Source organism: Lissotriton helveticus, chromosome 2_1 (genome assembly GCF_964261635.1).
Source record: "Lissotriton helveticus chromosome 2_1, aLisHel1.1, whole genome shotgun sequence".
In the NCBI taxonomy this organism is placed as follows: domain Eukaryota; kingdom Metazoa; phylum Chordata; class Amphibia; order Caudata; family Salamandridae; genus Lissotriton; species Lissotriton helveticus.
In genome coordinates, this window is record NC_136059.1 from 1,150,484,239 (window position 1) to 1,150,502,278 (window position 18,040).

The 18,040-nt window shown below is 38.8% G+C and overlaps 1 protein-coding gene across 1 annotated transcript in view; it reads right to left on the bottom strand.

Annotated features, from left to right (window-relative positions):
* The window catches only part of LOC144819631 (atrial natriuretic peptide receptor 2-like), a 727,257-nt gene that overhangs the window by 493,688 nt on the left and 215,529 nt on the right, over window positions 1-18,040 (bottom strand). Inside the window, exons 3-4 of the mRNA XM_078677447.1 lie at window positions 6,892-6,994; window positions 873-1,018 (exon numbers count right to left, since the gene is read on the bottom strand). Coding sequence (XP_078533573.1) covers window positions 873-1,018; window positions 6,892-6,994 — 249 coding nt within the window. The remainder of the gene's footprint in view (window positions 1-872; window positions 1,019-6,891; window positions 6,995-18,040) is intronic.

An 18,040-nucleotide genomic window follows, 5' to 3' on the forward strand; every position in this document is an offset into this window, starting at 1 on the left:
CGGGAAAGAGCGCGCGCCAAAAGGTGGCACGAAATACCTGGCCAATGGTAGACCTGGGGAACAATTGCAATCTTCCCACAATGGCGGACACTGTCGCATGCCAGGACGGGACAATCTGGGAGTAAGAGAGCCGTGCCAGCCCAGCACAGGTTACTGGATGCAGGGGCGGTGCGCTGAACAACTTCTATGATTTATGAGCATGGCCAGGTCATAGCAGGTTATGACCACGGTAATGTAACCAAAAGTAAGCTGTGGATGTAATGCCAAATAAACTGCGGCCAACATATACCACTAGAAAATAAGACATACACGTGTTGGTAAATATTATTGGAAAACGATATGGGTCAAAGGATATGAATGGCAGTTTGAGAGTGAGCCCAGTGCAGAGTTTGTTTATTATTGTTTTTGCTAGGGCAGGTACAAAAGCTAGCCATTCCCAGAACATAGGTTCCGATGACATTCCATATGTTTATAGGAACAGGAATTATCCACCTGTAGAAACAGTTCATGCCATCGAGCTGGAGTCAAACTCTGTGGGTGTCAAACTCCGTGGGTATACCCATAAATATTTCTTTTGTTTAAAATTAGATGGTATATGGGAATGCACACCGCCGCCACGAAGTCCACTCTTCTTTCTGACATTCACAGTATCCTTGTGGGCAACTTACAGGGAGAACCGGCTCATTATTATAAAATCATCCCATCACTTCTCCGGACACTAAAAAATGTTGTTTATGTTTTGTAAAAAACTTTCACGAATAACATAGATGTTATATAAAGTTTAAACTTTCACAACAAAATCGCTATTCGCCATTAAAATAAAGATTACGTTTCTCCGTCCTAAAAAACGGACATTTTTAAACAAATCTTACCACAATTGTTAAAATGAAGCCGGTGCATATGATGGATACCGGAAGAGCGATCCCGATCCTGGCATCCGTGGTGAGCGCGCAGACACCACAGTCAGCTGGACAGGTGGAACAACCCTCGCTTTCTTCACACACAGCATCTCCGCACACTAAAAACAAACACAAACAAGGAGAAAAGGTCCTTGCCCAACCCCAACAAGCTCACAAACTTTAAAAAAATGAAATACACAAAACTCATGGGCCAACAGATACATAGAATGAAGGCAGCAAACGTGCCACTGAAATTAAGTGACAGGGTCAGGTGTTGTGAACACCTCTTGCTTCTTATTACTGTAAATTACGTCATGAATGTCATTGATATTGGATCTGAGGCAGCAATGTTAATACACTTTCCTCTAAGGCCCTATTCATATGTAATTGTGCAGATGCAAAGTAAATCAAATTTATGTAAAAGGCTCTTTCTTATCGTTTATCACGTTTCGACGTAGTGGCACATTTGTGGCAGCAGAGTGTAAGGCTGAAGTAATCGTTCAAAAGGAAGTCAATGGGGAGGCAGTGGTGCAGGGTGCAAGGTGGAAGCAGTGGCACAAGGTGACACGAGGAAGCTTCAGACCTGGGTGCGAGGGCGAAACATTGGCCCAGAGTTCAAGAGAAGAAACAGTGGCACGGGGTACAAAGGAATAAACAATGAAACAGGCTGCAAAGGGCATGCACCTCAAAGCGTTCTATGCCATTAACTTCTCGCAGTTATTACATTTGGACCATTTTTAACCAAGGATGTCCAGGGCTTTCCTTAAATGGCAGGAGATGAGGAATTCTGATTTTTTTGTTTGTACCTCAAAACAATTACTCCAGAGTGCATGGCTCTTGTGCATTTGAATTACCCTAAGTGCACTCTCAAGCTTTGTTGGTATAGAGGTCAGCAGCTTTGCAAAATGATAATATTGAGGCCAATCACATTGTACTTTTTTTGGTTCTTCCCAAATAGGAATGAGGACATAACATGGATATGTATATATACATACCTGACCTTAGTGTCACTTCTAACACATCACATATCATGGTAATGAATATGGCACTTTTTTCTGTCTGCTTTTTCCCTGCATGCAATTACAACGCTGTCGTTACAACGACTGCGTTGTAGCAACCCATAACAATGACTTGCTCTAGGAGGGGCACTGGATGTTGGAATAGTATAATTTACTATTCCAACTCCAGTATGTGCAACAGTAGGGAAGGTGTTGGATTTTAAATTCAACTCCTTCAGCCCCCTCGGCAAGTCGTTGTTCCGACTTGCAGAGTAATGGTATGCTCTGTTACTACGCGGTCGTAACGACCACGTTGTAATTCCCTGCAGGGAAAAGAATTTGTGGTAAATGATGTTTACCCCTGGTAATAGGTCCTAGAAGCTCAAACAGCAGGACCCACCTCTGCAAGAGCCACACACTTACCAAAGTCAAAACCTTCTCATACCTTAGTCTCATGTTTGAATCCTCTGTCACCTGGTCATGAATGGTTAGGGAAAGGAGGTATGCCTTCACTAGAAGCATTGCTTCTGTTTTAGACTTTGCAACCAGGTTGGAGCATACATTTGTGGGGCTATGCTCGAGATCTATAAAGTGAAATGGGTGTCCATAGTGTCTTGGGGTTGTGATATCTGGGGGTATTCTAATACTGTTCCCTACAATGTGTCGAGAACATGTTTCTGGAAAGGCTGCTTGCAGTCCATAGTGGCTCATCTACTTTCATCCTCATGAATAGCTGTGGCATATCATTTTGAGTGACACGATTCGTCTCAGACCTCTCCTTTTATGGTTGCCTTTTGGCTCAAGTTGGAGCTGGAACTTAACAGGAAATCTTTAAAGGATTTTGTAGAACTGGACCATGTTTCTTGCACATCATGGATTTCATACATCAAGAATTTTTATTTAAATTATGGTGACTGAACCTTTTTGGTAATCCTGAGAATATCAAGAAAGCAGATCTCATTTGGGTAAAAAACACACTTGATAGCCAGTTTTGTGAAGAGAGGGAAACCCTTGTCTCATCAAAGGTCACAGTTAGGTCATATATTCTTATGCAGACTACTCTGTATATAGAACCATATCTTTTATATGACATGTATAACTCACATCATTACTTACTAACACTTTTTAGGTTAAACATTATTCATCCTTTATTGAGTACTCCCAAGGGATGATCACAAGATGTGGATCGCCCACCTTGTATTTGTGCTTTTACCTCCACTCAAGACACTATGCACTTTACTTTATTCTGACCCATTTACAAGCATTTCAGATCTAGTTTTTTAAACCCACTTTTAGTTGGAATACATTTTATTCCGGCTAGGCCTGCTTTTTTGTTTTGATAGTTATTAAGTGCTCCTTTTATGTGATGATCGGTTGCTTGCTTTTTCAATTGTGCCTTCTTGACACCATGTTTTGTAATGTTTAACTATGTATTGTCTGAATTTTTTATGGAATTGCTTTTTATGGTTTTCTACTTCAAAATGAAAAAAGTATATTGAGTGAATGCTTAAATTATTCTTACCAACTTATAATTACTCTTGGCTTCACTCCAGTCTATCATTTCTTTGCATGCAGTTCAATTTCAAACAGGGACCTTGTTCTCACTGCAGTAACACAAGTTCAGTCTGATTTCCCTCATTACAGGAACAAAAAGTAACCACAGCCAGCATTACAAGTTGGAAGGAGTCCTTGAGACCAAAGACTATGCTATGCACAGCTATCAGGCAATCATGCCTCAAGAGTTATAAATAAATCATTTTGCCCAACATTTACTGATGTTTAAACACAAACATTTTTCACATTTATTTGTAATTATTCACGTAAATTCTCTGAAACATAATAACACATTATTCTCAGTGGTTCATTTGTAAAATCAAAATCAAAATCAATGAGTCACAAAAATAGAAAATTAATCAAACAGAACCCTTCTTCAGGGGTTATGATAAGGCTTCTATGTTCAAAATTTTGAACATAGAAGCCTTATCATAACCCTGAAGAAGGGTTCTGTTGAACCCGAAATGCATTGGGTTGTTTTTGATTTGAATAATTTTCTATTTTTGTGACTCATTGATTTTGATTTTGATTTTACAAATGAACCACTGAGAATACTGTGTTATTATGTTTCAGAGAATTTACGTGAATAATTACAAATAAATGTGAAAAATGTTTGTGTTTAAACATCAGTAAATGTTGGGCAAAATGATTTATTTATAACTCTTGAGGCATGATTGCCTGATAGCTGTGCATAGCATAGTCTTTGGTCTCAAGGACTCCTTCCAAACATTGAACCTAGGGATTGTGGTACCCTCTCCCTATGCTTCGCACGCACAGATTTTGAGAATTTTTTTAGTTACATTTTGAGTACATTGGTTACTTTCAGGTGTGCAGACCCACCCGCATTCACATTTCTCAGCATTACAAGTTGGCCATTTATAATCTGTAATTTTATCAAGGTGAAAAGCTATCACTGTAGTTGATGGTTACATTGGTTTAATGAAAAGAATGTGTAACCTTAGCCTCCATGTAAATGTGTACGGCTGTAATGCAGAATTTGAGGCCATTGTCCCCAAAAAATGCTTTCTCCGGCCCATGTTAATTCACAATTAGAAGGACTAGCTATTAATGATTTGACCCCTGTGTGGTCCAGGTATGTAGGGAGAATGATGCTTGCAGGGTGATTAGGGACAACATTAACATTAGAGCAAACAAAAGCCTTGGACAAACACCCATTCTCATTATAAACAGTTACAGAATTTAGGAAACCAACAATGTTCTTTTGTGCTCCTTAAAGGCCCTGCCATACCAACATAGTTTCATTTTATGTGGGAATGTACTGTAAAACAAATATCACCTACATTTTCCTCACAAACATATGTTATAAGTAACCTTATGAATTGCACTACAGAAAAAAAACTTACATTGAGGATTCAGTAACACCATCAATCATTAATCAGCAATGATGTCATATATCCAATGAGTTTAGAATAAATTGACTTCCACATACATTAAAAAGGATTCCAATATTATCTCCCAAACCATATGAAACCATTACTCAGAGGAAAAAACACAAATACAATTGTGAAAGAAGTATGTATATAGAAAATAAAACAGAAAGTTGTGACATTAGGTTAAAATTGTCATGAAATGTACACTTTTTCAATCTGAAATACAGAAACCTCAACAAATTAATCACTATACAAAAGCATTAAACAAAAGAGGAGCCGAAATATTTGAACAAATATGCAATATAGTCAGTAGAAGTACTCCGAATTAGCCCTATGTTATAACTGCCTCAAAATTCAGCGATCATAGTGTGTACGTGGCAATTCCTATTCTGTTATATATACATCAAAACACAGCATCAGCACATTTGAAATGCTCATACAGTTCATCAATAACATTGGTTTATAAAACTTTCACTTTTTGAAATGAATATCAAAGAAGAATTCAGAAGTTCATTTCTGTATCAGATCCAAGAAGACAACTAATTGTCTTTCGTCAATAACAAAAGTCGTTCAAGTAACAATCATTATTCTGTATACTTCTACAGCAAACCGTGATTACCCAAAATGGAGCCCAGTAACTTATATTGTGCTTATGACCTTGAAGAGAAATATATTTTCTATTTGCTAATTTCTTAACCCAGATAGAGGACAGCAATTCTTGAGGAAAAAATGCCTTCTTTCCCTTTTGATGTGCATAAATGTGTGGTCAGTAAAAAAGGACATAATAAGTAGGAGAGTGCTAAATTTCCAGAACTTTTATTCACATAATTAAAATTTTAGCAAAATTATTCAAAATTACGTGTAATGACGTGAAAAGCAAATCTATTATTTTGAGCTATATTCTAGTGCAAAATGCATTTTGTCCTAAAAATAGTGCAAACAAACACAAAAGAAATGCTAACAGCTGCTTGTTTTCTGTAGTTCCTGTGCATATGTTGTACCGTTACAGCGAATGCAGTGTAATCCCTCAAAGAGGCATAATGGCATAATTTTGTGAATTTTGGGTTACACAGTTAAATTTTGCCCAGGCCTAATAATAAATATTATAATTAGTATACATATATGTTATTTGTTTTAAACCCATGAAATAAAAATAAAGCTGCATCTTGAACATTATCAAGAAGAAAACTTAAAGAATTTTATGATTCAAGATGGAGTAATGAACCAATGTCAAGATGTACATTATGTCAATAAAGAAGGTGCAAGACTACATCAATTGCTTCAAGAAACAAAGACAAAGAGACTTGCTGTTTCAAATAAACACACATTTTACCAATGAATTGATTTTAAGTGAAATAAATTCTCAGAAATAATCATAATGCATAGGGTTTTTGTCAAATATTTTTTAATCGTAACTATAACATTTTCCTTAGAAATAAGGATGTCTCAGTGAGTTAAAAGCATGCTGCTGACTGATCTGTGTGTGACCTCAGGTCTCAAGTTTGAATAAAGGAAGAGTTAACCAAATTTCCACACTTTCAAGGTTCATATACTATAGTATTATACAAATGAGTAATAGTTACAATACATATGTTGTTTGCAGTGTTTTGAAACCGTAAGACATGCCAGTAAGTGCCATATAAAAGCACATTTTAATGTGTTCCTGATTTGCCTCTAGGGGAAAAGAAGATTAACAGATAACACTTCTAAAGTTTGTAGGTGTCCAGTTTGTGATTTATGATGAATTATTAGTCACCAAACTATGCTGCATGCGTGCCATCGATGACTCTAGATAGTTATTATTCTAGCATAATATGATAGGAGGGGAAGTCCACTGTAAGTTATTGATTCCCAGTCAAATGGGAGGACTGGGCACTTATTCAGTGGTATTAAGGGCTATATAAATTAAATTACAATTATTCTCTGGTGCGCAGAGTGCATCCCTAATGCATTAGAGTACAAGTACACTTAACTGAAGACTTGAAATATGAACCCCGTGATAACATTTTGTTTTCCATTTAGACACAAATATTTGAAAGTGTACTGTACCTACTGCGGGCAAGACAGTGGTTTTGGCTTCCAGTGCCACTTGCATTCTTCCTACTCTGATGTGTGCAATGAGAGATGTCAGACCAATATGGATCAAAACAACCTGGAGACAGAAACAAAAAAATCGTTACATTTTGCAACTGTCAGTGAACAGAATTGCAAAGGTTTCCATTGTACACCACTCCATATCATATGCAGAAATGTTAAGCAAGCATATTTCAGACATGAAATGGAGAAGTATTTTTTCACTATCTTATATTCGAAAATAAGAGGACCGCTGCCTTTGTCAACTTTTTAAATCTTCTACCACCAATCGAATATCTTTGTCTATTTTTGCTCTCTTTGCTCATATATTATTTGTTACAGTACTTACTTGATGATACGTTGTGACAACATATTGAAACAAGCACCCTTCTATTCTATTATGTTTTTTTTTTCTTTTTGGCTGTCAGTTCCTGTTGTTAGCGTTTTTGTAACCAGCCCAAAGGTCCCATACTTAATGCAGATAATCCCTGCTCACAGTCACTGCATGAACTGCGGGGCAAACTATTGTCGCGTCCTTGGTGAATTGAACAATATGAGGGGAGGAAAAGCCATATCAGCGTGGAAAAGGAACCTAGTGTAAAATGTCCATATATCCTACAGGACCGTTTTCAAACATGCTCAGAGAAACTCCCCATTGGGAGGCACACACTGCTTGAGAGTTACAACTTTCTGTCTGATTATTATTATGCATTCTTTTAAATGATCGCGATTTTGTGTTCTTTGAGTAGTGGTGTGAATCCTGCTTGGTGTGTTCAGCAGTGAGTGTACTTTAGATTCCTTTAGTACATGATACTAAATTAATGATAGATGCTGTACTGGATCCTTAATTTCAGGTATTTTTTTCTATGCTTTTAGTGAAATTTCTAGGACATAAACAGGTGGGTGTTGAAAACATGTTCTGAAGGATTACAGGTAAACATTTGTTTTGCAATGAATTCCGATACAGGAGTTCTGTCATATGAAAAAACCTTCTGGTGAAGTGCAAAGATTTGTTAGTAAGGTGTGTCTTTCAGGAAGGGTCATGGGTTAGTCAATGAGATTTGGGGTATGTGAATCTCGAATTTCCCAATTAAAAAGCAGTGGGCTGTAGGGTGAGGGTGAGATGACCAACATTCGAGATGAGGGGGTAGCTTAGTCAGTGAGCTTCGATGGGTGTGAATTTAAAATTTCCCAACTAAAAAGCAGTGGCCTGCAGGGCGGAGGGATAATATGACAAGATTAGAGATGTACTGTTTCCACAATGAACAGGGTTAGTACTGGGTTGCATTAGGTGGACCCCTTGAGTGGCTCAGTGGGTAAAAGTGATGGGTTGGAATGCTACCCTGAGCAATTGCCGTTGGTTAGACTATTTGCAATTATTCATCCCATCACCTTTTGGGTGTTCGATTTCCAGTAGCATACATGGCAACCAGAGACTGGTGCAGCTTCCCAAGTCTACTCACCGATTCAAAGAGTACTTCTACAGTGCAGATTTACTGTGTTGTTTTTGGGTAAACCAGTCTGCCCCTGTGACGGTACTTCCAAGCAGAGTAGCTGTCATTTTATGTTGTTTTGTAAATTTTATATTTCTTATAGAAAATTTTATCTGAAACCCATCTTTTTAAAATATAACACGCGCAGTACTAAGACAGCGATGCAGCTGATGTTTAATTTGGAGAGCCCAGATATATGCTTCCATGTGGCTACATATATTTTGAAATGCACCTTTGCACGGAAATCAATCATTGTATGAACTCAATGCATGGCTCTGACTTATATGCACTTTATTGTTGCTGGTTTGCACATGAATTTTTAGACAAATGTACCTATATGCACTTTATCATTGCCAATTTGCACATGTGCCGGAAAACGAGTATTTTATACAGCATTACTGGTATCTGATAAATTAGAGACTGATGTAAACCAATGATGTACATGCTATTTTATTCTGAATTGTTCCTATATGCACTTTATCATTGCCAATTTGCACATGTGCCGGAAAACGAGTATTTTATACAGCATTACTGGTGTCTGATAAATTAGAGTCTGATGTAAACCAATGATGTACATGCTATTTTATTTTGAATTGTTGCTATATGGTTATATTTATATATACTGAATAAAGCACTTTTGAATTGAATTGAAATTGGGTAAACCAGTCACTATATGAGACTGATTCACAAAGGCAACTTACACTTTTGAGTAATTTACATGTTTGAGTAACTTTGATACTTTGTGTCTGTCCACAAAATCTAAGAGTACATTTAGTCTAAATGTGTTACTTATATGCCTCTGCCAAATTGAAGAGGACCATACTGTAAACCCTAATGTAGTCATGTAAACCCTAAATGTGGGTTGTATTTACAGCGCACATCCTGAACTCAAGTATTTAACCGTGTTCTCATATGTGATAATAAAGTAAAAGGGGGTTGTGTGAAATACATTCTTTGCCTAGGATCAGAAGCCAGTATATCGGTTACTCTCGCTTTCCTGTCCTAAATCAAATATCCACGATGAAAGGAAAATGACACAGACATAGCAGATCTGACTCATGGACGCCTGACCCAAATACGAGACCAAGAATGCATTTATTTGGGGAGGCGTCACACCCCAAACACCCCCCCTGAAGCTATGCCCCAATTAAGGATGGGCTGTTTCCATGAGGAACAGGGGCAGTACAGATTTGCATTAGGTGGACCTCTGTCTAGAGTAGCACAATGTGCAAAAACAATGGGTTGGAATGCTACCCTGTGTGATTCTCGCTGGTTACACTATTTGAATGCATTCATCCCATCACCTTTTGGCTGTTAGATTGCCAGTAGGATGCCTGAAAACTTGAGACAGATGCAGCTTTCCAAGTCTACTACTGCCAATGATTGTATATTGCATTCCAAAATTTAGTAAATTTACCCCCTTTCAAGGAGTTCTTCTATTGATATAGCATTATTACCTTTTTGGTAAAGCAGTCACTATATATATTTAAAATTCCAATACATAAAATGAACAAGCTAAAATCTCTTAGTGAAATGAGAAAGACAAGAAAAACCACCACATACATAGCAGATCCTACTACCATACCAAGAATGCAATGTGAGGAGTGTCATACCACAAACACCCCCGAAGAAGCTAGACCGATGTCCGTCCCACCTGGTAGTTTTCTCTGGGAACTCATGACTACATTCATGTACAACACAACATCCTGGAGCCCCTACTAGTGATGGCCCATCATTAAGAGTTGATGGGCCCTACCCCTCACCTTTTTTCTATGCATGAAGAGTTTCTGCCAGGCTGAGCAAATGCCACCCTGACAGACCCTCTTGATGTTCAGGTCAGGCAGCCAGGCAATGTACTTGTGCTAAATGCGCACAGACCTGAGCTGAACCTCACTGGTCTGAAGATGTCACAGCCCCCTCGAGCATAACCTCCTCAGCCAGGTAAAGCCATTCTCCCCCTTATGATGAGGGGGAGCATCATTGATAGCCTTGGGCCCGGATGCTTTAAGTTTAATCCCTGAAGTGGCCAGGACCAAGTGTTTATCAGTGACTCTAGTCACAGATCGGGGTGGGGTTAGCAGTCTCACTGACCCAATCTTATTCTGTGACAAGTAAGGGACTGCCACCTCCTCTCATCGGCTCACCAATAATAATGTGAGCCAATGATAAGAGGAGGCAGTCCTAATCGTCAGGAACAACCAAGGATTCCCTCCTGCCACCTGGGATCACCTCTGTGGCCCACTAAGTATAGTTATTTTAAATGTTTGGTGTGTGCATCCATGCATGTGTGAATGTATGTGTGTATTTTATATTTTTGAGTGCATGCTGGGAATGGTTGTGTTTGTCCATGTTAATGCATGGATGTGAAGCAGTGAGTGTGCATGTGTGTCTGTATGACCTGGCCACCCCTCCTGCTAGATTTATCCACCGTCACTGGTCCCTGAAATGGGATCACTCATTTAAAATATATTTTTACTGCACACACTCTTGCCTTAATGTAGAGTTATCAAAACAGTGCATGTGGGCAGAATTCAAATTTTCTAATCCACATTAATTTCAAATCAATTTATCAAATGACTAACTGGCCCATGTGCTACGCTCGGTCTGCAAATGGAGGAGGATGCACATGCAAATTAATAGGGTGTGCTGAGAAATGAGTTTGCAGGGTCTGTGAAAAAAACTATTTGTCAAGGATCGCATAGTTTGGACAAGAAGGGAAGCCAGTATTGATTCCAGGTTAACGGCTTTCAAATTTTTAAATTCAGCCACTAGATGGCTATATCTGTCTCTCTCTTTTTTTCCTCTTAATATCAGAGGTTCGTGTTTTGTCTTTCATTGCTCACAACGAGAAAAACTGACACAGATACCAGGCCCCACTCTGGGCTACCAGACCCAACCACCAAGCAAAGAATGCATTTATTTGAAGATGCCATACCCCAAACACCTCCTTGAAGCTATGTCCCTGCTTTGAGGGTCAGTACATTTTTGTTTTTGAGAATGTGTTTAATGTTGATAAAGGGAATGAATCTTTCTCCAAAACGTGTTTCTTCTAATGTGTGGTTTTCAAGGAGAGAGAGTGCTAGGCATCTTAGTTGTAACTATGCTTTTTTAAAGAGCCTTACTTCAAGATGGAGTCTACATGCTGTGTGGGATAATCCAACCCGCTTTTCCCTGAAATAGTTCTGCCTCCAGCTGCAGAGAGTCTTCACTTTATTAAATATAGTAAAGCTACAATACTATTCTCTTTTTGCCTACAGCGGAGCCCAGGAATGAGACCTAAATCAGATTGATCTGACTGTTCATTGACTCTTTGATTTCTAGAACAAGCAGGCACCTCATTATAAATCCTACTGTTTCCGTTATGTACTGTTATTGAAGAAATGAAATACAAAATTATGTTGTAACAGCAGACATGAGTAGAAAGAGCCAAGCAGTCATACGTGGTGAAACAGCAGTGCAGGCCCAACAATTCATGCTGATGAGAGAGAAGTGAAGAGTTCACTTGAATTCAGAATGAATAACTTGTAAGGTTGTGGTTAAAGGACAACTCATGTTTAGCAATATTGAAGGAATTTATGGCCTAGGCACACTGGCATGTAATATGTGTTTTCAATAGATTAAAACATGATTAGACAATAGGAACAGGAGATTGAATTAGCCTTGAACAAACATACCCTGATAAGAGGTCTTATGAGCACAATGAGAAAGTACAAAAGCAAATAAATATGCATTCAACACAGCTACACATGCATTAGACAGTAGAAGAATAGTTAATTCATTAAACATTGTTATAATCGCAATAAAGGATGTCTAGAGAATTAGGTTAAAGTTTAGGGTCTCAAGTGCCTTCAAGTTTTTTCATAACCAATGTGCACCAATATGTAACTGCCAGGTAATTTGTTGTTTGAACTTTTGTAACAAGCATTGTCAGACTGTGTATAAAAGTAGCTGCCTTTGAAGCAGCAATTTGAGAATGGCTGTTTACCTGTATGGGTATGGTTTTATCTCTCTGCCACGACAGTAAAGAGCTGTTCTTAAATTGCCAAGAGGAGTCTGTCTTTTTCTTTATTTTTAAGTTAGCCTTCAACAGTACCAATCAAAGGTTAGTCTCATAGAAATATTCATTTGCCTATCTATTTCTCTACTCCCTATCACCTGCAGTTTCCATATGTATAGTGGCACTATGGTGCACTGATCCCTATTTTTCTTCTTGTGATTCTCTGCCCTGCTGTGCTTTCTCACTTCCCCAGATGTGCATTGCATTTGTTTTGATTTGAATATACTTCTAACCTGTTTTCTCAACCATAATTCAAAGGCAAGGGAAGCCCTGACGGGTGGCTGTGCACCTCAGTGCTACCCCCAAGTGATAAAATCACTCTCATGAAAAATGGAATGAAATATATTAGCAATATTCAATCTGTGAAATGTTAGAATGATAATCTTTTCGCTGTGTTGATTATGTATTGTGCTATATAAGTTAGCATTCGCTGCTCCATTTTATGTTTTGCAGCCATTTTGAACCATGATCAAAACTAATCTTTCCCTTCTTAAAAACACAGCTTTTGGTAACTCTCATTTCTCCAAGGCTGGGCCATGTTTTTTCTCTATTAATATACTGTTCCTACTAGCGCATACCTTTCCCACTAGATAGAGGCCTTGTCCCACTTGTCTAGCGGTGGCCACAGACGGAACGACTTTGCACAGTAGATAGTGTGTGCCCGACCTCAGGATCGAAACTTATTCTTCTGTACTTCTTTGTGTAGCTGCATCTGCCTGGAAAGTTCCATCGTGGGCGTGCCTTCATTGATTCTTAATTGTACATAATGTATCACCATGCAGCAATCTTAAGAGACTGGGCAGACTGGGTTCCACTCGTGTGTATCTGAATAAATATATTGGTTTGCATTCTCTACTGTCTGACCAAATCTTGGTTTGTATGGAAGGCTGAGAGGTGGTTGTGAGTGACTCGGGTGACCCTAATAGGAACACTTCCTTCAGAAATAGTCTAGAATAGAGGGACTGGTAGCAAGGACAGAAGTATTACCTACTCCTTCATCTTTTTCATCCCTATCTTTCCAGGATAAGGACTTTGCAAGGAACAACCAGAGTTTTACCCTGAACTCACTTAGCCCAAGCATGCTCCACACCTGTGGTTTGTTGCCATAAAAAAAAAATAATAAAAAAGATTTAAACCATCAGTTCAGGGAGGATGAAGCCCTGCGTTCTTTGTTTAAGTACTCTGAAAATTCCAGGGCTTTCTGCTATTTCAGAAGGAAGCACTCTTTGAAAAAAAAACTTTCATCTACCTATATACAAATGAGGTATGCAAAGTTTAATCTTCAACAGATGAGGGCTAGAACACATAGGAAATAGGTTATATTTTCTGATCTGTTTAACATTTTTTTAAATGTCATTTATTTTAACATTATTTCCTGTAGGGTCTTGTTTTAAGTTCATGTCTCCATTATTTTCTATGGGAGGCTGTTGCAGTATCAATGGTTGGCCGTGTATTGTTTTAGACTTTACTACTTTTCCTTCCTGGCAGTAGTAACTTACACTCATAAAGGTGACTCCCGCCCCTCATTCTGGTGGTGAAGACATGTAAGTCTACACTTTTGAGTAACTCAAAAGTGTACAAGTAAACCTACACAAGCACACTACTCACAAGTGTAAGTTGCTTTTTGTTAATAGCCCCATACCTCTCTCTCCCACAGAAGGAGACTGGTGAGAGCTTGATGAATTTTGTCTGAGTGTCAACAATAGCTGCCCCCTGGGATGTTGCTCCCGTGTTGGATTCTTTGAAGTATGATGCAAGTGTCACTGAAAGGGAAGACCCCTGGAAAATGCATGATTCTTGAGTTCACAAAATTGGAGGGGAATAATTTAGTTTTCTTAGGCTTTAATTTAACACCATCCAGCTGTTGATCAAAGAGGTTTGTGCTCCAAAAATAAAGCGTTAGCAGTAGTTTCTTCTGACTGGGTCTGCTGTCACTGTCACAATGCCAGATATGCCTACTGTGAGTGAGAGAAATCCTTGCTGCCAAGGAAGAGGCAATGATGCAGGTGGCTTGTCCTAATTTCAAATCATTTGCAGGCAACGTATAAGACAAACGGTCTTGTCTCTAAAAGGCCAAACTTTTGGCTTTGCCAATGTTTTTTACAATCACATGCATGTGCATTCATCAAGATGCATGCACAAGCATAGCTTTGAAATTTGGATTGGGTTTTCAAATGGAAGATAGCAGCGGATAAGTACATATTTGTGAGAAACATGCACACGCAGTGAATATTGAATTCAAGATGTTAAAAAAAAGACTAGGTTTAGCTGTGCAGTAGACAGATACAACTTATCCATTCAGAATAATGTTAGACTGAAATGGTCTTTGGAGGGACAAATACAAGAATAAGGAGACAGGTCATCAAATCAGGAGCACACAACAGAGATACACAACAAAGCCATCTAATCATAAGCAAGGGGCTTACCCAAAACCCAATCTATGTATATGTTATGTATTAGAAACATGAAGAATGCCCACAAAAAGCAAAGGCTACCTGTAGTTGACACGTGCATTGAAATACAGTCTACTACTTATTTAAATTGGGTACACAGATGCACAATTGTGGTCAAGTAGACCCCTTAAGAAAAGAGTGTATATTTAAGGCCATGTGTATCTCATCAGTTTTGATAAGGATAATAATTGCTACCTTTGTGGCTTAGCTCTCCTATGGATTGCTTTGCAACCACAACCTATGTGTTTACCAAATGTAGTAATGATTTTTTTTAAGTAATTGTGCTTTTTGATTTTGTTAATTTTAGAAATTGGATGTGTGTACCAATTATCCTTCACTGTTCTTCGATATGCTGCTGCCTCAAATTAGCTGCAAAGATTTTTCAAGCAAGCAAACACACGGTGACTCAGCATCTTAGTTAATGGCCATGTAGTGTTATTTCCTATCATATTACTAGGTGGAAGAGCTTGTGACGTTATGTCGGCTCAGCCCCTGCTTTTGGAGAATCGGCATCATTGGTGATGCTGTCAAGTATTGCAAAGAACCATGGCACTGAGCAAGGCTCAGAAGAACACGGTCTGCCTTTCTAAAACACTTCTAAATAGAACTAGTCCTTTATCGCCTCTGCCTTATGCCATTCTGCAACAAATGAACACTCTGCCTCCCAACAACCCTCTTAAAGCCCACGGCTTACATTTTAGGTCATATATTTATGATTCTGTTCTTGGCAGTTCAATGACAGAGTGCCTACAGCATTTCTTGTGGGTGTGAAATAGCAATATCCTTATTTTTAAGGTTGGTGGTAATATGGCTGCAATTGGCACTGGGTTGTTTCATTGTGCATCTTTGTGTGACTGCTCCCTGTATGCCTGTGACAGATGAGATATTAGCCACAGAAATCAGGTTGGAATGTTGGCAGGTTTATCCCTCAATGTCCTTGTGTACTGATAAGTGATTGGTTGTGGGTTTGGGTTTAAATGTCCAATAAGCCATGAAGTGCAAATGTAAGGTGGTGGCTGGCAGAAGCAGCTGGGGGAGTTGGTGAAGGTACTACTCCAGATCTTAATCTCCAAAGCACAGAAGGCATACATTTTGCTCCATTCCAGGGGTTCTGGGTCAACCTTCTGATATGATTTGCACTTCCCTACTGACTGGGCTCTGAACTACACTGTTATCCATGAGCAGCTCCTAGCCCTACATCAGAGTCAGAGACTTTTAAGCACAATCTTCATGTTCAAGGAGTGAGTTATGAAGAATATGGTACATATAAGGTGGACGGTGATCTTCCATCTTTAGAAGAGGGGAAGTTCAAAGCTAAGGATTTGTTTGAGAACTATGAGATCTTCTTTACTTTACTTCTCAGATGCCAGTCCATTCCTTCATGAAGCATGATTCAAGAGGATTGGAGGAGTATGGAAGAGGGTCAACAATAGCCCAGATTCTAGCAATAATCTAGAAACAGTATTGATTTTAAAGTTAGTAATTCAGATTAAAAAGACTCTATTTTTTATTTTGTTTCTTACCACTTCAGTATAATACATTCACAAATGATGCTCATAATGAACGTCAACAGATAGAAATACTGTCCAATGACCAGATGTAATAGAACCGCTCTGGTTGATTCCCATACTTCAACTGTAAAGTAATAGATGCTATCTTTCTAATTTTTATCAACTGCTCGAACATTGAATATGATAATAAAGCAATGGTGGAGAATGTAGTGGTGCTCAGTAATTGGTGAGCTAGAGTTCACATAGATCTCCCTGGCATATGCAATCTTTTTTGATGGCTGTCAAGAATAACATCACAGATTTTGGGCAGGAGATGAAAGATTCTCAACTGCTGATGCTCGTTCTCTGTACATGAAGACGAAGAGTGCACAGGTTTGGGTGTAGAACCATGTCTTGTTGCTGTGGGCGAGAATCCTCCCAAAGTGGCAGTCTGATTGGAGGACTGATTCTCAAGCCCAAGCGTTTGGGATGACATAATTTTCAAGCTAATCCTGAGTCACAAGGATGCATTGGGCCTGGTCTGTCCTAATGTTCCTCAGAACTTGAGGCCGGAGTGGTGTTGGCAGAAAGGCGTTCAGGATTCCTGAGCCCCACACAGGACGAAATACGTCCCTGAGCGAGAGCTACCTTGAAGACTCCAACGCATAGAAGGGCTGACATTACGCCTTCTCTGCTGTGGCAAATATATGTAATCAAGGTTCTCCCCAGTCGTGAAAGAGACCTTGTACTACTCTTCAAGGCATCATTGGCTGTGTTGGTCTGCTCTGGAGTTAAGAGAGCCAGATTGATGTTTGATGAGCAGGAACATGTCCAGGCATTCCACCAGCCATGCCCAGAAACATAGGCCCTCTTGGCACAGGGTGTACTACTACACCCTACCCTGCTTTTTTCAGTACCACATTGCATTGGTCATTCCAAAATAGTGGACGAAGCACTCAGTAAATGTTATCACATTGTTCAAACTGAACCAAATTACTAATAACCACAACCATTATCTCAGTGTCTCTCATTGTGCAATTTTCATCCATACTGTCATTATTATTTATCGTCAACATGGCCTGAGATTGTTGAATTTCTATGTAAGTCGAGGCAGATGGCCATGACCCTAATACTAAAACAAACATGATTTGTTTTCTTTAAGTTATAAATACAGTATTTAATATCAATAACAGTACGTTCATAATTGTCCACGTCCACTATCATATTACACCAATAGCCGTATTAACACACATGCAACACAAATGAAATCATGAGGGTTCAATAATATGTGTGTCTTACTCCACTGATTTCAATCCGAGCATGTATGTCTACATTTCATCAATCTTTGGATTCAAATCAAGTGGAAAGTTTTTGGATTAGGATCATGGCGATCTGGCTCTACTTAGATATATATTCAAAAGTCTCAGGCCATGCTGATGACACAAAAATAATGAATGTATGCATTTTATTTGCACAATGTGAGACACTAAGATAATGGCTGTGATGATTAATATAGCTATTGCTGATTCATTGAACAAAGGGTGCCTATGTGAATTAATTGTTAATTATGTATCAGGGTAATTATGTAATTCCTTTTCCAAATAGTTTGTGTGTTCTGTTTTTGATTAGAAT